The sequence below is a fragment of the Mus musculus genome, chromosome X, assembly GCF_000001635.26.
Source record: "Mus musculus strain C57BL/6J chromosome X, GRCm38.p6 C57BL/6J".
Lineage (NCBI taxonomy): Eukaryota > Metazoa > Chordata > Mammalia > Rodentia > Muridae > Mus > Mus musculus.
The window spans coordinates 160121920-160145802 of NC_000086.7; the positions used below are offsets into that span (position 1 = coordinate 160121920).

The window sequence follows — 23883 nt, forward strand, 5'->3', positions numbered from 1 at the left end:
CAAAAATGTACCTTGACTTTGATAGTCATTCCACGACTTTGAATCAAAAAGGTTACCGACATTAGACTGACTCTCACATGTACCCCTCAGGCACAGAGGTAGCTCTTGGGATGAAGAACTGGGAGCTCCGCTACAGTCTTAACACAAGCTTCTTGTTCCAGTGGAGTGAGGACGATCCAGCCCGAGATGAGAACAGGCATTTAAGTGAGACTGAGTATCTCAAGTCCAGACTCACTAAAAGCATCTTAGGTGGAGACAACTGTTCTCTGGAAAGGGAACTCAAGAACTGTAAAAGTAGCTGAATCAAACAAGTTTAATTCGTTTCCTTTTCACAGCACATGACATTTCTGTTGCGATACATCATTACATCCACGTTGTTACTTTTAAAGCATTTTATGGTTATACATTACTATACAATAAAACAAAATTGGAATCATTATAGGTGGTACAGAGAACCCTCCACCCCCTGATGGACTGGGAACCGACAGAGAGCTTATAGACTGGTTGCAACTACAAGGAGTGGATGCCAATACAATAGAAAAGGTAAATTTCTAAATCAAAGTATTCCTATGATATTGTTGAAAAGCTGCTTATCCATACGTTGAATCTTTCAGATTGTTGAAGAGGACTATACACTTTCTGATATTCTCAATGATATCACTAAGGAAGACCTAAGGTGCCTCCGACTACGGTAAGAGAGCCTCCCCGACAGCTTAGGGTTGTTTTCATGTGAATACTTAAAAATGCTAGTAGCTCTCCCCTATCTTTCCTATGTCACAGCAAACAGAGCTCATTTTCTCAGGTTCAGGGTGGCAAGGCATGAAGTGATAGACCTTTCTTTACACTCTTGTTTAAAGATCCACACCTCTACACAGAGCCACCAGCATTCCTATGGTACCATGTTCAGAAAAAGGCGACATACTTTTGCTTTTAAGTTAGAGATTATATTTAAAGAGTAGATGGCTGGCTTCAAGTTTGCTTTTCTTCTGCAAATTATTGTTTTGCAGGGGTGGTGTCCTCTGTAGGCTCTGGCATGCAGTCTCCCAGCACAGAAGACAAATGCAGGAGTCTTCACAGTGAGCCAAGCCTGGGGAGAATGGGCAAAAAGTCCCCTACACCTGCTCATGATTAAAGCTTCTGTTGGTGTACTCACAAACTCCGAGTTTCCACAGAAAGACCCTTGTCCATTTAATTCAAGCACGTGTGATTGTAGAGCATCCTTGTTTATAAACAAGATTGTAAGTAATGTCAGCCCTGACCTAATATTTAAAAAGTCAGCATATCGCTGGAAAGATAAAGCATACGTATTTTATAAACTAGTGTAATTACTTAAATGTGAAAGGTTAAAAAGTGTGCCTTGCAATGGGAGTACAGTTTCATGTATGTTAAATGTCTAAATGGAAAAAATTAAACTATTTTACCTTTGAGGTGACTGAAGTTCCCTTATTTTGAAACACATGATTTTGTCTAGCCTTTGATCAGAGACATGATGGTCAGTGCCTCCACAATTCCTGGTGGCTGCTACACTTCTACCTCTGCTTTGCATTTCCCCAGCAGGCATTCACAGCTAGGACCACACCACCAAATGGCAGATTTCTTCCTTTTTAGTACCTAACCCGGGATATGATGGATGGTTATAAACTCTGCAATACCCATCTCAAATCCTATACAAATCCAATACACTCTTATTCACATGAATGAATACACCAAATACAGCAATGTACAAACTGCATGCAATTTTACTCTCCCTTAATTTACATGTTTTCAAGCCTTTTGTTGTCTGGGTATTTCCTGTCCAAGTTGAGAGCACAGAGTTCCTTACGCTGGATGGGAACACCCATCCACCCACCTAACAGTCACCCATTAACTGACTGACTTAAACTTGATCCACTGGTTGGCACCACGCACTTCAAAGGGAGGATCACTGCTGTAGATGTGATAGCCTAGTTCCTCCAACGGGGGCTCAGGATCAGCCGTGGCAAACTGGGCAGCATCCTCGATTTCTTTCCTCACTTCCACATCAATCTCCTAAACGGCAGATTACAATACAAGAGATTGTTTTCAATCCAGGGCAGTTTTGGAACCAACTAGAATGTTTGAGAACCTGTTGTTGGTAGTAATATTATGTGACTCTTCAACAGCATATGAATTAAAAATGGAAAGCATATTTTTAGGAAAAAGGGAGAAGCAAAGTTTTTGTATGAATGTGATTAGTCACTTAAGACTGTGAGTTTGTAACTCTCAATTGCCTATGCCAGAGCTGATATCAGGCATCATCTTCCATTGCTCTCCACCTCCTTATTCTGAGTCAGTACTATCTATCACTGAGGGTCGGCCAGCATGCTCCAAGAATCTGCTTCTCTCTACCCCTACCAGAGGCCCATTGTCTGTGGGTGCAGGATGCTTGTGCAGCAGGCACTGAACCAACTAAGCCATCTCCCTGGTTCATTCTCAGCAAGAGGACTAAAATATAGCCCTGTGAGCCTTCAGAGCACTTTCTCAACTCTCAGGCCATCTGAGGGTGACATTTTATGAGGGGTGGGAAACTGGTATAGTACCCAATTTTAAAGCCAGGCTTAACCTCCAAGAGCAACTGTACCTTTAATTCTTCAACACTTGCAAGATTGCTGTTCACCATTCTATCCTTGAGAAGCATAATAGGGTCACTCTTACTTCTTACTTCCTGGATTTCTTCTCGAGTGCGGTAGCTGTGGAGAAGGGAGATGCAGTGAGTGACAGGCCCATAAATGCCTGTAGACCAGACAGCTGAGTGAAGTATAGGAGTGTGTTTTTGAAAGAGAGGAACAAGTTAATAGTGATGTCATGTCACTGTGGGAATAGCAGGGTGGCAGGCAGTTAGGCATCTTTTATAGAAAGTTATTAGCATCTATATTGGTCAGGCTGTGGCAGAGCCTCTCAGGGGACAGCTATATCAGGCTCCTGTCAGCAAGCACTTCCTGGCATCAGCAATAGTTGTCTGGGTTTGGTGGCTGCTTGCAGCCAAGCATTGGACTGAGCATGTGGACCCCAATAATGGAGTTAGGGGAAAGAGCTGAAGGGGTTTGCAGCCCCATAGGAGGAACAACAATATGAACCAACCAGACCCCCCAGGGACTAATCCACCAACCAAAGAATACACATGGAGGGACCCATGGCTCCAGCTGCATATGTAGCAGAGGATGGCCTTATCTGGCATCAATGGGAGGGGAGGCCCTTGATCCTGTGAGGGCTTGAGGCCCCAGGGTAGGGGAATGCTAGGGTGGGTGAGGTGGGAGTGAATGGGTGGATGGGGGAGCACCCTCATAGGGTGGTTGCAGAAGGGAAACCAGGAAAGGGGATAATATTTGAAATGTAATTAATAAAATAACCAATAAAAAATGAAAAATTAAAAAAAAAAGAAAAATCTTTGCTCCAACTTCAGGCTTCTCTAGCATTCTGACAAGGGCCAAGTTCCGATTCACTTCTTTGATCTGGAAGGCAGGGCCATCACACTTTAGCCTCAGTATTTTACATGGATGGGGCAAATGGAAGCTTGCAGTTGTGCTAGTTCCAGGTTCTGAGGCATCACAAGACCTACCAAGGAAATATACCTGCCTTGCCTTTCTCACTAAGGAAATATACCCGCCTTGCCTTTCTCACTTTCCCAAAGCAGCATGGCCAGCAAAATGTTGGGCACCAAGTTACTGGCTACTTGGGAAGAAACATCGGGGTTCTGTGGTGGGGCAGTTGCTACACATCTACGCGTCCACATAATTTGTTCTCTGCCTTCCTTTAGTCCATTCTATAAAAGCTAAACTTTAAACTTGACTTCTTTCAACTGTGACAAACCTCCTATTTCAGAAGTCCATGTTAGAGCTAAGTGAAAAAGGACAACTGAAACTTCCCATGTGGCAGTTCGCCTTGCTCCCTACCAGTGACATTTTCAAACCCCAGTCCTCTTCAGGTAGAACATGCCATGCCTGAATTTGGGGTAATGCCTAAACTAAATGACCCCCAAAATCATTCTGTATCGCAGACCTGCCTTACATTCAATTCTACCCTATAATATAGTTACATAATAATGCTCTTTTTGAAATTACTGCCCATGCTATAACACATAGGCTACACTGCAGGCTGCTTTCAGACTAACACTCGAGATAACCACTTGATGCCAACAAAACGGCAATTTTATCCAGTTGCAAAAGCCAATGTTGCAGTACTCTGCCATTTTAAGTAGCCCAAAGCCTGTCCACCCACTATTATGGAAACCGCACGCAGATTGCTCACGACCTCACCTTACTCCAGGGTCACTCATGCTGTGTCCATGGTAGCGGTAAGTCTGGAGCTCCATCAGGATGGGCCCCTAAAACAAACCCAAAGTGTTTAAAATGATGGGAATCGGTGCCAACAATCATTGGCCTCAAATGGAGACCACCCCCCTGCCCCCATTAACATTCAATACATTCTTAATCCTTCTATGTATCATCTCAGCTGTCCAGAGTTTACTGGTTGATTTTTCTTTCGAGACAGGGTTTCTCTGTGTAGCCCTGGCTGTCCTGGAACTCACTCTGTAGACCAGGCTGGCCTCGAACTCAGAAATCTGCCTGCCTCTGCCTCCCAAGTGCTGGGATTAAAGGCGTGCGCCACCACTGCCCAGCTACTGGTTGATTCTTAAGACCTATTTACCTCACATTTCTTTTTTAAAGATTTATTTATTTATTATATGCAAGTACACTGTAGCTGTCTTCAGACACCCCAAAAGAGGGCGTCAGATCTCGTTAAGGATGGTTGTGAGCCACCATGTGGTTGCTGGGATTTGAACTCAGGACCTTTGGAAGCACAGTCAGCGCTCTTACCCGCTGAGCCATCTCTCCAGCCCTACCCCACATTTCATCCTTCTCAATTTTACCAAAAATACATTGCAGGGGCGTGTTTTCTCAGCTTAGAACAACTAGTTAAACCTGATGCTCCCTTTTAAGCTAGTCTCGCCGTTGCCGATCCCTCCCAGGCCATACAATGCTACGTTGAGCAGCCAAACAGATTACACCCGACTGCCTATTAAGTAAAAGTAGGCATGGGCGGGACCCAGGTTTGATCATCCAAGGGGCTTATGGCTACCAGAGGGAGGCAACACAAGATTAACTGAACCAAACCAAAAAATATCACGTCGACGTCAAAGTGAAGGCAAAATGTCAAGGAAACACAATCGAGAAAAACAGGGTGTTTACCAGGTGAGCCAGCACGACTATGGTACCTCACTGGACTCTGTCTTCGAGAACTCATTACCCCAGGATAGTTCTAACTGCTATCTGGAAAGCCTTCTTTGAACTTTGAGATAAATGTCATTATAAGTGTATAACCTAAAAGCCTATGAAAAGATTTCCAGTCTTACCTTACCAGACCTGCAATAGGCAGCCGCAAACTTTGTTGCCTCTCGGACGCACAAGATATCCATTCCATCTACCTGTTAATAAAGGCGGAAGGGACAGAATGTAGCCACACTGTGCAAACCTATTTCACTGGGGTTGTGGTGCTGGAGAGTGGAATCCAGAGCCTCGCATATGCTAGCTAGGCAAGTTCTTGGCCACTAAGCCACACCTCTCCTCCCGCGCCACTTTTCTATGACCTAGTCAGGCATAAGGTGATGAGACCATAGAGCAGCTAGGGACCTTACCCTGAGTCCAGGAATAAAATCTCCTCTTTTGTAGTAGTCCGTGCTGGCTGCTGCTCTCTCAACAGACGTCCCCATGCCATAGCGGTTGTTCTCACAGATAAAAATGCAAGGTAATTTCCACAGTGCTGCCATATTGTAAGCTTCAAAGATCTGACCCTGAAAAGAGTTTAGAAAATGTTCAAGTGGCTTAGTTTTGCTCACTTCTCGGGACCCTCCCCATCCCGAACAACTGGTGCTCTACCTAACACAGAAAGCTTGCACAAAGGCCAGGAGAGGGGTATGGCGGGCAGTGTACGACTAATATGCATGTGGGGGACACACTATAAAGAGCATGGAGAAACACTGAGCTACCAATTAGCTTTATACTCTCATTAATCTGTCAGACTCACTTGACCAGATAATCAGAGTGACTCGGCAACATCAGAGACATGCCTCACTAAGTGCCGATCCAGAGAATGGGGAGTAACGAGACCAAGAAACCAACAATTAAGGTTCTGACACTACAGGAATCCGGCATTGCCCTGGAGTCCAAGAAAGTAAGAGTCTATATATTTACAAGTGGAGCTAAACACCTGTTAAAAGCATATGCTGCTCTTGTAGAAGACCCAGGTTCAGTTCCCAGCCCCCACATGACAGCTCACGACCATCTTTAACCCTGGCTCCAGAGGATCTTCTGACCTCTACTGTCACCAGGCAGACATGCAGTACACAAACATACATACAGGCAAAACAATCACACACACACAAAAAAACTAAATAGATCTTTTTTCACAGGGCCATAAAACCAGATGTGAGTCTGCCACATGAAGTGCTATTTCAATAAACAATATGCCATTTCTTTTTAAGTCCAAATATGACAAGTCACAACTTGGAAATTCAGAGATGCACTTGCCTGATTAGCAGCACCATCGCCGTATAATGTCAAACAGACCTCATCTTTTCCATTGTACTTGCAGGCCAGGGCAATTCCTGCTCCCAGGGGCACCTAGCAAAACCAACAACCAGGCAAGGACCCAGTAGAAATGAATCAGTTACAATACTCTTAAATTTCAACTTCTGGAGAGACTCTGGAGCTAAGCTAGTGCTGTAACTCTCCACTCCCACGCTGTCACTAGTCACCTACCGGGTTATTTTAAACAAAACATAACTACTATATTGTTTCAACAAGGGCTGACATTTGTCCACCCAAAGATTTACCTACTGATCCTAACAAGGTAAAAGTGGGAACCTAGGTTTATTATACAATAATTGGATATGTGTGTGCTGTTGCTGTTTCACCTCTCATTGATAAGAATGAGGACCCCCTAAGGAGAGTGAGGCTTTGAATTTGATTAGGCTGTCAGTCTAACAGACCCTTTCTTGTACCTGGGTCCCAGCATGAGAGTGAGGTGAGACGCAATTCATCTTACTGAGCTGTAATAAGGTGAAGGGATAGCTCCACTGCTACAGGCTTTTACTCATGAAACACAGCAAAAAGTACGAACTTTGCATCACTACCTAGTAACTAATACATTGGTAAGACTAAGTGTTTAAAAACAAACCAGGGTTGGCGTGATGGCTCAGCGGGTAAGAGCACTGACTGCTCTTCCTAAGGTACTGAGTTCAAATCCCAGCAACCACATGGTGGCTCACAATCACCTGTAATGAGATCTGATGCCTTCTTCTGGAGCGTCTGAAGTCAGCTACAGTGTACATATGTATAATAATAAACAAATCTTTAAAAAAAAAAGACAGACCAAACTCTCAAATTTTATTACAATCCTCCGAGAGAGAAGTTCTCCTGGGTGAAGAAGTTCCTGGACCAAACCTACTAACATATCTGCTCTTCCTCAGTTACCTGAGCTCCAACGATGCCGTTGCCTCCATAGAAGTTCTTGGCGTACATGTGCATTGACCCGCCTTTCCCTTTAGCACAACCTCCTCTTCGTCCTAGAAATGGCAGCACACATCCATGCATGAAAACCCAACCACACGAAGCAGTAACCATCCAATTGTGTAACCACCTGTCCCTTCAGGAGAACACATTCCTCCTTGTCTCCCTGTCGGATAAGGAAGGTTACCTAACCCTCCAGTGAGTGTCTGCTCTCTAGTTACGTACCCTAAATCAGCACGGCATCTTGACATCGGGGTTGGAGGAAGTACATGAACCCGACTTCTCCACTGGTACACTGAATAATATAGGACCCAAAACCGTCACAGGAAAGAGGGATAGTAAAGAGCTATCTAGAATCTGTCAGCATGCTACAAAGCACTGCACCCAATTTACTTTCTCCACTAGACTTCTTGCTGGCATGTTTAGTGACAGCAAACCTTATTATTCCCACTGTACAGGGCTATGATTTTTCAATTTCACATTGAGGGGTCAGGTAGCCTCATAAATGGTTTCCTCAAAGGTACAACAGAGGTACCAAAGTGCCACGCCAGAAGGATCATTTCATTTTTTTTTAACCACTAACTCATAATGTTTAGCAACTTAACGGGAGCTATCCGAATACCCCTCCATGCACTAACCCCTCTCTGTAAATCTACAACAAACCTGTTAGCTCTGCAAGAATTGCTCGCACAGGCAGGCCCCGAGTGAAGGTGAAGCCATGTGCTCGATAGGCAGTGATGAGGTGGTCCGTAGGGTTTATGCCAGCCTCCAGGCCCACGCAGCAGGCTTCCTGTAGTAGAGGAGGAAGGAGCCAGGAAGCAATGCCATTTCCACAGTTGAATAAAAAATTTTTATTAGAACTAGTTAAAAAAAATCAGGGAAGTAAATCCTGCTACTAGTAATTCAAAAGACAAAGGTACAAACCAGAAACCATAACCAATCCACAAAAGTGCTGTCTCCTTTAGCCTGGACAGTTTTTAAAATAACCCAATAGAATGTAATGAAAACCAAACACGCCTTAGTGAGTTCTGTTTCCATATGGAAGTAACTGACTAGAACCAAGTCATGGCACCTCTGGGTGGGGCATAACCATTCCAACTCCCCACTGATCCACCTTACATATTTTGTTATACATGGCCTGTTTCATTTAGTCTACCTTGCTAGCTTCGGTAAGTTTCTGAATTTGGAACCAGTAGCAGTAACCAATTGTGCCTGCAGTAGCTGTCAACTTAAAAAGTTCTAGAATGGGGCTGGAGAGATGGCCCAGTAGTAAAGAGCACCACTGACTGCTCTTCCAGAGGTTCTGAGTTCAAATCCCAGCAACCACATGGTGGCTCACAGCCATCTATAATGGGATCTGATGCCCTCTTCTGCTGTGTCCGAAGACAGCTCCCATACATTAAATAAATCATTCTTAAAAAAAAAAAAAAAAGTTCTAGATTCACCTAGGAGACAAATCTCTGGGTGTGTCTATGAGGAAATTTTCGGGTTTGAGTGGGAATATCTACCCTAAATCTGGGGACACCATCCCACAGGCTAGGCCCCCAGACTGACTTAAAAAGGACACAGTAAGGTGAGCAGCAGCACTCGCCTCTCTGCTTTCTGACTGCAGACACAATACTCTCTCCGCTCTCTCGGCTCCCACTGCAGTGCCCTCACCAAGACAGGCTGTACCTTCAAACTCTGAGCTAAAAATCAGCACGCCCTTATGTTGCTTTGGTTGGCTATTCTGTCACAAAAGGAAGTAACTCAGACACCCAAAAAGCAACAAAATAGCTCCCCTTCCCCAGGAATTTATACAGTATAGATGAGTGGGGTTCTAGCAAATTTTAGGGCAGTAAAATGCTAAGAGCAGATGTAAAATTCTGAAACTCTAGGTGTGAATGAATTCTTACGCCTACACTTCACAGTGGGTCCTAGTATTCTAGTTTCTAGCCTAAAACCCTACCTTCAAAGTCTTCTGACCCAAGAAGTCCAGTGAAAAACAGTAAATAGAACTATATTTAGCTGGGCGGTGGTGGTGCACACCTTTAATCCCACAGCACTTGGGAGGCAGAGGCAGGTGGATTTCTGAGTTCGAGGCCAGCCTGGTCTACAAAGTGAGTTCCAGGACAGCCAGGACTACACAGAGAAACCCTGTCTCAAAAAACCAAAAAAAAAAAAAAAAGAAACTATATTTAAAGCTAAGTGTGGTGGCTCTTACCTATCTCAGCTTGGGCATCGAGGCCTAGCCTCAAAAAAAAAAAAAAAAAAAGTGGGTGGGAGGGCAGGCAGAAGTCAGTGAAAGCAAAGAGTTTGCTATCAAGCCTGACATTTTGAGCTCAATCCCTAGAACCCAGATGGTAGAAGGGAAGAGTCAAACCCCACTGCAAGCTGTCCTCTGATGCCGCCACCACACATACACACTTACACACAGGGTGACACAAATGTCCCCCCAACACACACACACACACAAGATAGGTAAATAAATGGTGGTTTTTAAATGTTAAAGTTATAAGGACAGGATGGAGGAGAAGTAAAAGGAAGTGATAAGGGGGAGAGGGAAGGAAGGAAAGAAGGGAAGAAGGAAGCAACCTATTTAAAAATCCCAATAATGTGGCCGTATAACAAACCTATCACTTACCTGACCATCACACAAGTGACAGAAACCACGAATGATTTTCTGCTTATACAGCTGATCCGCCTTTAGCTCCATCCGGCGCACAGTCTGCATCATCCTGTAGTACTTGAGCCCATCCTCTCTGGTGAGCACTGTGGTGACTGGGGGGCCCTCTTCTAGCCGATGAAGGTCACATTTCTGAAGTGGAGGAAGATGGCCCCCCTCCAGTTACCACCCCACAGATACTGCTGGCTCATTCTAAGATCCAGCTCCACTAACAGACAACTTGAACAGCAAAGACATGCAGACCTCAGAAGTGCTTCAAGAAGGCATAAGCAGGCTGTGGTGGCACACGCCTTTAATCCCAGCACCCTGGAAGGCAGAGGCAGTCGATCTATAGGAGTTTGAGGCGTGGTCTACAGAGTGAGTTCCAGGACAGCCAAGGCTACACAGAGAGGACCCTGTCTTGTAAAACCAAAAAGGAAGGAGGGAAGGAAAGAAGGAAGGGAGGAAGGGGGAAGTGAGATAGGGAGTTAAGAAAAATGAGAAGGGGGAAGGGAGAGGGAGGGGAGGGAGGGAGGGGAGGGAGGATGTGTGATAGCATACACCTATGATCTCATCAATTGAAAGTTTACTACAGGATCAAGCGTTCAAGGTTATCCCTTTGCTAGATAGTTTGGAGCTAACTCAGGCTCTATGAGACCTTGGGTTAAAATAATGTAAAATAAAAAAAGTGTTTCACAATGCTTCTGATTCCTTAAATCTATGGTCATCAATGTTTCACTGAAGCACACCCCACACCACACATATATCCAACCTTTGGCTCAAGATGGGCCATGTGCCCAGGACAGCTCTGGGGGCAACCCAACATATTTGCAGATGACAGCATGTCAGAATGTCAAAGAGGCTGGACACCACAACCAGAGTACATTTCTAAAGCCTGCTTCCCTTTAACTACTAGCAAGTTACTCTTGTTCAACTTCTCTGAGCCTTTGATTCTGGAATATTCAGAAAGAAAAGTGACCCCACCCTCAAAGCACCAATATCAAGACTCCCCCTTTAAGGTGAAACTGCATCAAGCTATACATGTCCAAAAACTAGTAACTAATAAAATGAAACACCTCTCACCTTAATCTCAAATGTAGCATCATTTGCAAAATTACGGGAAGCAACCAGCACTCGGCTTGCCTAGAAAACAAAAACATGCAAAGAAAGCCATTATTATTATTTTTTTTTTTGCTGTCAAGATCAAGTCATTGCTATCATGAACCCATGCTTAAAGCACAGATCTAAAACAGAGCCATATCATTATCTGAAGGCAAAATGGAGAGTGGCAAACGCCACACTCATCTGCTTTGTTTTCAAAGAAGTCACAGTGAGAACAGCAATAATTACCAACCAAAGTAAAGAAACTAGATTACACGTGGGCTTCGGAAGGTTCATTTGCAAAGTACTTGGAATAAAACTATCCATCAATCCCTATCTACGGGGAACTGCTTTTCTATGATACATACCCATAGAGGAGGAGGAAAAAAAACCGACTCAGAGTATGAGCTAGATAAATACCTTAATGAGAAACACCATATTAGTGCTGGGTTTGTTTTTGGTTTTTTGAGACAGGGTTTCTCTGTGTAGCCCTGGCTGTCCTGGAACTCACTTTGTAGACCAGGCTGGCCTCGAACTCAGAAATCCGCCTGCCTTTGCCTCCCGAGTGCTGGGATTAAAGGCGTTCGCCACCACGCCCAGCTATTAGTGCTGGTTAACAAGAGACTTGGGCCAGCCCTTCTACAGCAGAACAGCCTACATCTTGAGAAGGTTCCACTTCAAGTCCCATAAGGGAAGAAGGGTTTCTTAAAACAGTGTTCCCTTCTTGATGTTTGAGTGGCTATCACTGCCCTGGAGTTACCAATTCCTTTCTACTTTCACAACTGAAGAAATCTTGGAACAACATTCTATGTGACAGCTAAGGTTCACATTAGACCACAAAACAGAATCATTCCATTTTTGCCACTTTCTGCTGCATTTGAACATATCTGCAAGTGAACCTTTCGAGTGTCTTGTCCTGGGGATTTGAAGCATAGTCATCAGATCCCATTTAAACCAAAAAAAGCATGTTTGATCTATAACACAACGTTCTGCAGCACTGGGTTTGTTTGACCTTTGTGAGATCAGCAGGCTCCGTATACCTCCAAGTACATATGAGCCAATAGGGCGGAGTGTTAAGATCTACTTGCTCTTTCACACTGCCTCCTCCCAATGCTGGAATGAGAGGCATGCAGCAACTTCCATTATGGCCAGGAAAGACCCTCAGTAGAATCCTAAAATCACTGGGATTACTGAATGCTATCTATGTGCAAGTACAGGCAGCTGGTCTGACGGGGATCAAGATGGCTCCTGGTGCTGTCCAGCTGGGGAGCCGAGTCTACAGAGCGGACACCTGGCGGAAGGGATGGTCTACACCCCAATCTGGAGTGCAAGATGGCATCATCCTAGGCAGACCAGCACACAGACTAAAACCCATCAATTCTTTCTTTCTGAGATTTTTTTTTCCATTGAGTATTTTCCATTGAGTATTTTCAGACCACAGCTTAAGCACAGGGAACTGAAAATCAGAAACTTTGCAAAGCCATAGACACAACGTGGAGAGGAGCATACTTTGGCAACTACTCTACTACTATCCGACAAAGCCAACAAATACAATGGCACACTTACCCAAGGGAAAATCGAAATACTAGTAGTAACGGATGCTGCAGTTAAATCAGAGGAAGAGACAATGTGTAAACATAGCTATCTCAAAATGAAGAACAACTAAACCAGAGACCAGCCAGGTAGCAAACAAATGGTTGTGCTATTTTTTTGGCAGTTAAACTGAGTCTGTGAAGCCAGAACTAGCTACTGTATTGCAAAGTAAATTTCTAATTACAACTACAGAAACTAGTTTGGGGAGCAATCTACAGCAGAGATCAAACCAGCGAGGCATTAGTAGGAGAGAAAAAAAGGGTGAGTTCTTTCTCAAAGATATGTTTACTGAGCTGGGCAGTGATTGCTCATTTCTTTAACCCCATCACCGGGGAGGTAGAGGCAGGGGTGGGGGTGGGATGAGTTTGAGGCCAGCCCGGTCTACAGAGCAAATCCCAGGACAGCCAGGCTATGGGGGCAGGGGTTGGAGGTGGAGAGACACAACTGTGTCTCTCAGTGCCTCTCAGAAAACCAAAATAATAAGAATTAACTTTAAATGAGATTCCTGTCAGCTTTTCTTTTCTGGGGCTGGGCAGGGGTTGGGTTGGCTGGGGATTGAACACATGACCTCCAATTGCTAAGGGCATGCTCTCTGTCTGAGCTACACTTCCCCCCTAATTAAATTACCGGCATGGAGACTTTGAACAATCTACTTAAGAAAATAACAGTATCTAAACACAGGATTATTCAAGTGGCCAAGTAAAAGTATTTAAGAATTCTCAGAATGTACCAGCATGAATTAAAAATCTTGCCTAATATGCAGACAAAAAAAAATGGTAGTTAAGAAAAGAATCTCACAAAAGAAAGCATAACAAATACAAGTGACAAAGGCAAAAGAAAAAAATTTAAATTCACTTGGTCTTACAGACTTTGAAAGCTTTCACCTCCATTTAAAACTAAAAGTGCAACTTTTGTAAACCCTTTCAAAGTTTCGCATCCAAAAAGTGTGAGGAGACAGAGGCAACTTTACAGCCTGAGGCAAAATCTCCATGTTTCCCTGATTGTTAAGGGGGAAAACAACTAGCAGAATAAAAGGTGGAAAGGTACAAAGCACACAGAGGCCACAGCGTAAGATAAGGGCTCTGAACTAAGGCACAACTCGGCAGCCATCAAAGAGCAAGTGCCTAACACCCCCCCCCCCTCGCCTCTGGGTATCCTTGGCTACCAATGGTTCTTGTTACACAAGTTCGGCTGGCCACTGTTTACTATTGGTAAGGATCTTTTTGCAGGGCTTAAATTAAAATTTAAAAGTCTTTTCACCCACCTGTACAACAGGAAAAACTAAAACCCTCGAGCCATTTTGTGTTCTGAGGGCGGAAATAAAGAAATCTGCAATTACTTAGATTTGCAAATGATAAGAGATACGACTCCAGAGTTTGAAACACTCAGAAAGGCTTCAAGAATGGTTCCTAATTACCATGTAACAACTATAGACACAAAGAAAACTAGTGGCTGGGCGTGCTGCTCCACTTCTTTAAGAGGCAGAGGCAGGCACCGATCTCTGATCGGAAGCCAACCTAGTCAACATGTGAGTTCCAGGCCAGCCAGGAGCTACACAGTGAGCCCCTTACATAAAGAGACAGAGACACAGAGACAAAGACAAAGAGACCTACTTCTCTTCCTCCTTAGCATGCCGGATGTGGTCACACAAGATTTTAATGCAAGCACTCCGGAGGTAGAAAAGCAAAGAGGTCTGAGTTCCAAGACAGCCAGGGATACATAGTGAGACTTTGTCTCAAAAAAAGAAAGAAAGAAAAGAAAAGAAAAGAAAAGAAAAGAAAAGAAAAGAAAAGTTAAAAAGCTACTTTCTGGATATGTTCCACCACAACAAAAAGTGAGAAAAAAACTGGGTACTTCCTATGGTGAATTCGACTCTAGAATCTATTTCTTTTTCCCTGCTGTAAGGTGAATTTAAAGGAAACGGTAAACGGCTGTCAGACAAAGCGATACAACACCTAAGGTTAGCTTCTAGTGTCGAAGGAAGATTTAAAAGTGTTCCCAGCTTCCTAGTACCCTCTTATACTCCAAAAGAGGAGCACATGTCTTCAAAGCAGAAGGTATGATTTTTATTGATTTCGGACTCTAATGCAACTTATAGAAACTTTGATTCTAGTCAGAGCTGTTTATTTTTTCTTTCCACTGAGAACAAAGCTTCTTTTCGTTTTCAATTTTATTTCATGCCCAGCCCCCAAGCTATAAACAAATTTCCCTTCAACTAACAATTTCTGCACACAAGAAACTTGTTCAAACAAACTGAAAATCAATGATGCACTTTTAACACGCGTGAAGATCGTGGCCGAATTCAGGACACATACTAAGAGCTCAATAAATGTTGGCTATGTCGTAGAAATGTGCTTTGCTGCCGGTTCAGATTCAAATGGTGGTTTTCCATTCCTTGATGCAATTCCTAGAGAAGGACATTTCGACCTTTCTACAACCTCCCCACACTGAGCAGAATTGCATCAAATCCTAAAGAAATCAACAGAACCAGAATTACAAGTCAAAGCCTGATGACAGTTACACCAAGAGAAGGCAACCTCTGTGTGGCTAGAGGTCAAAATGCTAAAAGCTTAGGTATTAGACAGCTCTTAAAGCCGGGCCATAAGTCTTAACCTCTAATCCCAACTCTCCGAAAACCATTGCTGTTTTCTTTCGCTACTTTGAACTCTAAGCCTCTGTGTGTTTAAGGGTAAAGGCGGCTTCCTCTGGGTTATGCTCGATTGCTCGAAAATTGACTGCCAAGAAAAAGTTCAGAGGAGCAGGGAGTGGAGGAAGTTTGTTTTCCGTGAACCTGACCTCCCTGAACCTTCCTCAGAACAGAACACAGGTGATCCACAAATGCTCACGCAGCTGGACACCGGCCCTTGGCAGGTGCCAGGCAGAAGGGTTGGCATTCGTGCCACTGACCAACTCAAGATAACCACCCCCCCAGAAGGTAGCGTCCTCAGAATCTCCATTATGGAGATGAGAGAACTAGGCCCTCAGACGAGTTTTTACATATCCTGCTTCTTGATGGTTCCTGGTGCCAAGGCTAGTAAACGAAGAAGTCGGAGTGCGCACGGAACCTGACTCCCGGGACTGGGAGCTCTTTATTTCGTCTTACGTGGCCTCATAGCCAAGAGCAATGACATGAAGGAGAGTGGAAGTCAGCGGAGTCCAGAGAGGCTGGAGCAAGCCCAAGCTCCGCCTCCCAGTGTCCCGTAAGGGACGAGCAGTTGTGGGGCGCTGCAGGGGAGCTGGCGTGAAGCTCCGCTGGGGGCGATCGGGGGAAGCACAGCGGACCGGGCCCGTTCTCAAGCCGCTCTTCCCCCGGCCAGTGGCGACACGGACTGCGCGGAAAGCCCACCCAAGTCCCGCAGCTCGTCCCCAGCCCCCAGCCGTGCGCTCCAGGGGGGCCCGGTCCGCCCTCTTCCTGCCCCGCCTCAGGCCGGCTCCAGCCCCACCCCGGCCTCCCGGGATCAGGCGACCTCACCGGCTTCTGCGCAGAGCCTGCCAACACGCGGGATACAGCGGCAAGCATCTTCCTCATGGAGCGCAGCAGACTCACGCGGCGGCCGCGGCACCCAGGCACTCAAAAGGAGTGGTGCGGGCGTCCCCAAGTCTCCTTGAGGCGCCCGGAGCCGAAGCCACGCCCAAAACGCAGTGACGGAGTCGCGACGGCATCACACGCCGCGCTAGTCTGCAGGCCAACCAGAATGGTTGCTGGCGATGGCTACGCCCTTCTGAGGAGGAACATGTGGCCGTCCATTAATTAACTAAAAAATGAGGTGGGGCTGTGGCTGGAGGGTGAAGAGGCCGGTGTCCCAGGGCGCCTGCGTGGGAAAGTGGGGGGCCCCGGGGCGTGGGGAAGAGGCCTCTCCTTCCTTTTGCCCTGAGTACCACAGACCAGCGAAGAAGTGGTGAAAGCGGGTCCTGCCCTTTGCCCAGTCGGGCCTGTGGTACAGCTTTGGCAGGCAGCCTTGTTCCATTACACAGAGAAGCCATGGTGCCAGGGCAAGAAAGACAGATCATCTGGTTTCTAGAAATGGTCCTGCCACTAATTTGTCTTTAAAAGGTCACATATTCCTTGCAAAGTGTTGCCCTGGTTGACTTGGGTGAGATTTAACAGTTAAATGCTGGATGTTGCTGGGTGTGGTGGCACATGCCTGTCATTCCTTCCTTAGGGAGTCTGAAGTCAGATGATAGCCAGAGTTGGAGGTCAGGCTGTCTGTTCAGTTCAAGACAAGCTTGGACTACTTAGCGAGGCTATCTAAAAAAAAAATCAAAATAAGTAAATGAAAGCAAATATTAATCGTTGACCATAGACATCCAAGAGTTTAGCTTTAGCGTTTATTCTTTGATTTTTTGTTAGCTTGCTTCTTTTCATGGGGGACTCAGTTATAGACAAGCAGTTTGTCTGTCCTTTATGCTTGGGAAAAGGCAGAATCCTGTATCTCCTGTGTTGTTGTTACCCAAACACTATTAAGATTAGGACACGAGACTTTATGAGAACACGGGAAACGTGCAGATGATGATTTCTCAAAGTTCAAACTGTTGCCTGGATCGGTCAGCTTCACATTATCACTGGGTCAGAGAAACAGAGGCTGACTTTTCCATTCAAATGTCCAGCATGGATTGGCCAGGTAGCATTTCTAGGAGGTCACTTGGGAACCCAGGATAAAAAGTCCTCTAATATTTGCATTTATGATCTCCATGGATGAAGGATGAAATGAGTGCTGTAGTGATGCATTATAACTCACGGGAAAGAAAGAGCCACAGATCCTTCACAAATACGCAACTGAATAAGAGAAAAGAGCAACATTGCCTGGAATTCTGGTGCCGGAGAGGCAGAGACACGAGGATCCCAGGTGCTTGCTTGTCCATCAATCTAACTGAAGTAATAGCCAGGATAAGTAAGAGACCCTGCCTCAAAAAGTTTAGCTGAAGAGTGACTGAGGAAGACTGACCTGAAATTAACCTTTGACTTCCGCGTGCATGTGCACACACAAATATACACAGATTGAGTGGGTGGGAATCACCACTTCACAAAGACACCATCACCACTGCAGGCAGGAATTATCAATAGAAGCTAAAATGAATGGCAGGAAAAAATGAGAAACAAGACTTTTGCATTATTACAAAATATCCTCCAACAAGAAATTTATCATTACAAAAGTTAATGCCTTAAAGAAACTGCCCTGGGGAAACAAGGGAACCAGTGTTTTCATAACTAGAATATTTTCGTTACAACCTTTTCTTTGTTAAAAAAAAAAATTACAAAGCCAAGGCTCAAGATGGCTCAACAGGTAAGAACACTTGCCACCAAGTCTGAGGGCTTAAGTGATTTGTCCTTTCATGTACACACACACACACACACACACACACACACAGAGAGAGAGAGAGAGAGAGAGAGAGAGAGAGAGAGAGAGAGAGGCACACAAGTACAGAAATTGAAAGAAATAACAATATGTACTAACCAGTACCCTCAGAGCTCCCAACCAAAGAAAACACATGGAGGGACCCATGGCTCCAGCTGCATATGTAGCAGAGGATGGCCTAGTTGGTCATCAATGGGAGGAGAAGCCCTTGGTCCTGTGAAGATTCTATGTCCCAGTACAGGGGAATACTAGGGCCAGGAAGCAGGAGTGGGTAGGTTGGTGAGCAGGGGGAGGGGGGAGGGGGGAGGGGGTTTTCAGAGGGGAAACCAGGAAAGGGGATAACATTTGAAATGTAAATAAAGAAAATATCTAGCCAGGCATGGTGGTGCAGGCCTTTAATCCCAGCACTCAAGAGGCAGAGGCAGGTGGATTTCTGAGTTTGAGGCCAGCCTGGTCTACAAAGTGAGTTCCAGGACAGTCAGGGCTATACAGAGAAACCCTGTGTGTGTGGGGGGGGGGGAGAAAGCGAGAGATACTTTGTGACTCTGTAGCAAATGAGGACAAATTGTAACTGGTGGTTATCTATGCCCTACAACGATACTTTATGTGCTAAAACATACACAAATACACAAAGGGGGCTGGTCAATATAAGGGAGGTCAGAGAGATGAAGAAAGGGTTGCCCAAAGCAGAAACCCAAGGAAGAGAAAATCTTGAGAAAAGAAGGCTCCTTTACCTTGGAAGAAATTGGAAATGAAGGTCTTTCTTTTCTAATCCCTCCCAAGGCAATCCCCAGGTTATGGTGGGTTTCTCTGGACATTTAGAGCTACTATACATTTTGGCTTTTGACTTTTCCTTTGCATATCTCCTGAAAGTTCTTGAGCAAGCTGAACTTTAGGCAAGTCATGGTCCTTTGCCATGCTCTGCACAGCTTCAGGGATTGGCCTAACTGGGGTGCGGAGGGAATGAAGGCAGGGCAAACACAGAAAAGCTGGAATCCTGTTGGTTGTTCTCAATGATGTAGGTCAGTCACCAACTGCAGCTACAACCTGGACTCTTGGTATGTTTATTTTATACATCTGAATCAAGACAGTAAGTGTGATGTACATAGAAGAATAAGGAGTAGGTCTTATGGCATCCAGGTGAATAAGGATACAGGTTTAACTAATCTTGGGAGGTCTCTTGGGGGAGCAGTCTTAGGCTATGGTCATCCAGGAGGAAGCTGTGGTCGACAACGGTCAACATTTGTATTTCCACCAGAGAAAAGCTTTGCCATCCTCTCTGAGCCTCATCTAGGGAAGGGTTTGCCCCATGCATGGGTCTGAGGCACAGGGCTCCTGTACATGGCTATATCCATGTCAACAAGAAACTTTCTCTCACAACTTATTCTGTGCTCCATAGTCCTTAACATGCTTTTGGTTTCCTCCCTGCTACCTGTCCCCCAGGAGAAAACAACAACCACAACTAAATGTCAGCTGTCGGGACTGTCTTGGATGTGCTGGCACTGTGCTGGTGGAAGGGTTATGTCTATAGGCATCTATTATATCAGAACTGTGCTGAGGTTTTGCATAGCCATAGCATACAATAAAATGCAACAAATCAACAGAATGGGGTTTTTTGGGGTTTTTTTTGGGGGGGTTGGTTTTTTTGTTTTTTGTTTTTTTTGTTGTTGTTGGTTTTTGTTTTTTGTTTTTGTTTTTTTGGTTTTTCGAGACAGGGTTTCTCTGTATAGCTCTGGCTGTCCTGGAACTCACTTTGTAGACCAGGCTGGCCTTGAACTCAGAAATCTGCCTGCCTCTGCCTCCCGAGTGCTGGGATTAAAAGGTGTGCGCCACCACGCCCCGGCAACATAATGTTTTTTAAGACTTGTTTATTTATTATGTATACAGCATTCTGTCTGCAGGTCAGAAGAGGGCATCAGATCTCATTATAGAAGATGGTGAGCCACCATGTGGTTGCTGGGAATTGAACTCAGAACCTCTGGAAGAGCAGTGTTCTTAACCTCTGAGCCATCTCTCCAGCCCCCCAACATAATCTTATATCAAGTTGCTGGCATAGCCTACAGAGAAAGACTTCAAGTTACTTAATACCAGTGGAAAGTGGCTATGCCTCCTTAGTGGGATATATCCTCGGGGGGAAAATAATTGTTGTTATTGTTATTGACACAGGGCCTGACTGTGTAGCCCTAACTATCCTGGAACTCTATGTAGACTAGTAATTATGGTTTTATTGTAAACTTCATACATTAAAACATACTTTGATCATTTCCCTCCTCCTTGTCTGTCTCTCCCAACCTTTCTCATGTCTCCTCTCTCCAACTAATGGCCTCGTTTTTTAATTATTATTGTTAAATACATGCAAAAATAGAAATATAGCATGATTTAATCATTTAATATGGTTTTGTGTATGATTTTTGGATGACCACTTTGTATTAGATAACCAACTAAGAAGCCATTAGTTGTCGGTAGTTCTTTGCCTAGGGGTGGCATCCAATCATTTTATTATTGGGGCTGGTGATTGAATCTAAGGCCACCCCAGGCCCATCACTGTTATTATAGGAAGCTACATACTGACAAGCACTCAAATACGCACGCGCGCGCGCGCACACACACACACACACACACAAACACACACACACACGCACATGCACACACAGTGAATAAAATTACTTTAATGTCATTGGGAGCTAGGAATATAATTCATTGGTAGTACAGAGATTGCCTATGATACAAGAAGCCCTGGGTTCAATTCTCAGAAATATATAAAACCATCATGATGGTTCAAGTCTATAATTCCAGGACTTAGAAGTTGGAGGCAGGATGCTGAGAAGACATTTAAGCTCATCCTCAGCTAGTGACAATAGTGAATCTAAGCAATGTGAGATCCTGTCTTAAAAACTGCCATTAGAAACTAGGATTGTCAGTGTAAAGGAAGAGTCATAAACACAAACTCCAAGAAATCAAAGTTGAGTGGTCTTAACTATATCCCTTAGGAAGTCTTAGAAACAAAGAGCAACACTAAAGGTTCTCAGCAGGTTGTATTTATGTATTTACTCACTTATGTGTATGAAACAATAATCCAGAAAAAGAGGCCATACATTTGAGGAGTCGGGCTGTGAGAATGGTTGGGGGGAGAAGAGGATAGGGGGAATGATGTAATTACATTTTAATTAAAAGTAAATATATATAAATATATATATGTGTATGTATATAAATATACATATATGTATGTGTGTATATATATTTATGTATGTATGTATATATATTGCCCTTTGAATAAAAATGATGTAAGAAATTTGTCTTAGTCAGGGTTTCCAGGGTTTCTATTCCTGCACAAACATCATGACCAAGAAGCAAGTTGGGGAGGAAAGGGTTTATTCGGCTTACACTTCCATACTGCTGTTCATCACCAAGGAAGTCAGGACTGGAACTCAAGCAGGTCAGGAAGCAGGAGCTGATGCAGAGGCCATAGAGGGATGTTCCTTACTGGCTTGCTTCCACTGGCTTGCTCAGCTTGCTCTCTTATAGAACCCAAGACTACCAGCCCAGAGCACTAATTGAGCAAACACCCCACAGTTGGATCTTGTGGAGGCATTTCCCCAACTGAAGCTCCTTTCTCTGTGATAACTCCAGCCTGTGTCAAGTTGACACCCAAAACCAACCAATACAATTGACCCCTTGTCAACTTGACACACAAACACATCGCTAGTAAGCCTCAACCCTTAGTTCTTATTCATCCTCAAGATCTTAAATAACTTTAAAAGCCCCACAGTCTTTACATATTAGAAGTTCAATCCTTTAAAAATATCCAGCCTTTTTACAATTAAAAGTCTCTTAAGTGTGGGATCCACTAAAATATTTTCTTCCTTCAAGAGGGAAAAATATCAGGGCACAGTCACAATCAAAAGCAAAAATTAAACTACAACTGTCCAATGTCTGGGATACAACTCACGATCTTCTGGGTTCCTCGAAGAGCTTGGGTCACTTCTCCAGCCATGCCCTTTGTAGCACACACGTTGTCTTCTAGGCTTCAGCCGCCTGTACTCCACTGCTACTGCTGTTCTTGGTGGTCATTCATGGTGTTGGCATCTCCAAAATGCTGCTGTCTTCCACTGTAACTTGGCTTTAACAATAGCATCTCATAGGCTCTCTTCATGGTGCTAAGCCTCAACTCCTTTGCATGACCCCTTCAGCCCTGGGCCATCAATTGCAACTGAGGCTGCACCTTCACCAATGGCCTTCCATGGCCTCTCACAGTGCCAAGCCTCAGCTGCTCTATGTGACCCCTTCATGCCTTCAAAACCAGTACCACCTGGGTAACTCTTACACATTACTAAGTCCAGCCACAGCCCAAGGTACAACCTTGGCTATCACTGGAACACAGCCTCTGTGCTCTCAGAAAACACTTTCCAGAAGATGTCACCTCAATGATGCTGGTCTCTTCTTAATCACCACTAATTTCTTAGCTACAGCTAAGCAGTTTCAATAGTCCCAATAATACAAAGGTTTCACTTTAGTGGTTTTGGTATCTTGTTAATCACAGCCAATTCTTCAGCCCCAGCTAACCAGAACCACAGAATCTTCACAATCCAAAATAGCAGTGGCCCTGAAAAGAGTCTTTAATTTCCCCTCTGAAATTCCACAACCCAGGCCTACATTTTCTGCACTGTTCTCAGCATTATCTTCCAAGCTCCTACACAACATCCCAAAGAGCTCTTAACACCGAATGGATCTTCTGGCCCAAAGTTCCAAAGTCCTTCCACAGTCCTCCCCAAAACATGGTCAGGGTGTCACAGTAATGCCCCACTATGCTGGTACCAATTTCTGTCTTAGTTAGGGTTTTACTGCTGTGAACAGACACCATGACCAAGGCAAGTCTTATAAAAACAACCTTTAATTTGAGCTGGCTTACAGGTTCAGAGGTTCAGTCCATTATCATCAAGGTGGGAACATGGCAGTATCCAGGCAGACATGGTGCAGGAGGATTCGGGAGTTCTACATCTTCATCTGAAGGCTGCTGATGGAAAACTGACTTTCAGGCAGCTAGGGTGAGGGTCTTAAGCCCACACCCACAGTGACACACCTACTCCAACCAGGTCACACCTATTCTAACAAGGCTATACCTCCAAAAGGTGCCACTCCCTGGTCCAAGAATATACAATCCATGACAAAATACTAAAGGGGGCTGGAGAGATGACTCAGCAGTTAAGAGCACTGGCTACTTGCTCTTCCAGAGGTCTTGAGTTTAATTCCCAGCAACCACATGGTGGTTCACAATCGTCTGTATTGGGATCCGATGCCCTCTTCTGGTGTGTCTGAAGACAGCTACAGTGACCTTATATAAATGAAATAAAGAAATCTTTAAAAATTAAATTAAATTAAATTTTAAAAAAAGAAATGCTAAAGGAAAGATGACCTAAACAATGGGCAATGTTAAACAAACAGGGAATGGTCACATGTTAAAGGGGGATTTATTAACCACATACAATGGATGTGTCCATTGCTTGGCTATCTCAAACTAAATAGATGTTTATAAGCTATATTGGGCAAACACTGACTGGATGTTTGAGGGTATTAAAGACTTTAAGCCATGTAAACGTGCTTTTAAAGTGATTTTCAAGAGAGTCCTTACCTTTTTTTTTTTTTCCCAGGGTGTTTTTCTTTA

General features: G+C 44.4%; 2 protein-coding genes and 1 long non-coding RNA gene across 5 annotated transcripts in view; 1 reads left to right on the forward strand and 2 right to left on the reverse strand.

The window, feature by feature from the left end:
- The window catches only part of Map3k15 (mitogen-activated protein kinase kinase kinase 15), a 135143-nt gene extending 133716 nt beyond the window's left edge, over positions 1-1427 (forward strand). The window contains exons 27-29 of the mRNA NM_001163085.4: positions 443-543; positions 615-691; positions 1008-1427. Of these exons, the coding sequence (NP_001156557.2) occupies positions 443-543; positions 615-691; positions 1008-1080 (251 nt within the window). The 3' untranslated portion in view covers positions 1081-1427. The remainder of the gene's footprint in view (positions 1-442; positions 544-614; positions 692-1007) is intronic.
- Pdha1 (pyruvate dehydrogenase E1 alpha 1) lies at positions 300-16511 on the reverse strand. The gene is made up of 11 exons (NM_008810.3): positions 16337-16511; positions 11254-11313; positions 10150-10323; positions 8190-8316; positions 7491-7582; positions 6546-6638; positions 5654-5809; positions 5372-5443; positions 4275-4342; positions 2600-2708; positions 300-2028 (listed from the first exon to the last, which is right to left on the reverse strand). Exons 1-11 carry the CDS (start codon positions 16391-16393, stop codon positions 1864-1866), a joined length of 1173 nt encoding a protein of 390 aa, NP_032836.1. The 5' UTR covers positions 16394-16511; the 3' UTR covers positions 300-1863.
- Gm39547 lies at positions 12666-16328 on the reverse strand. Of its 3 annotated transcripts, none has more exons than XR_878292.1 (2): positions 15968-16328; positions 12666-15333 (listed from the first exon to the last, which is right to left on the reverse strand). It is a non-coding gene; the product is annotated as a predicted gene, 39547 (long non-coding RNA). The 3 variants fall into 3 exon arrangements; XR_878293.1 differs by having other exon boundaries at positions 12666-14171; positions 15862-16328; XR_878291.1 differs by having other exon boundaries at positions 15862-16328.
- Positions 16512-23883: the final 7372 nt, after the last annotated feature.

Coding starts and splice junctions, on each gene's coding strand:
- Pdha1 (NM_008810.3), bottom strand. CDS start 16,393: ATGAGGAAGATGCTTGCCGCTGTATCCCGCGTGTTGGCAGGCTCTGCG. Junction 11,314..16,336: donor CAGGCTCTGCGCAGAAGCCG/GTGAGGTCGCCT, acceptor TTTGTTTTCTAG/GCAAGCCGAGTGCTGGTTGC. Junction 2,029..2,599: donor CAAGTGTTGAAGAATTAAAG/GTACAGTTGCTC, acceptor TCTGCCGTTTAG/GAGATTGATGTGGAAGTGAG.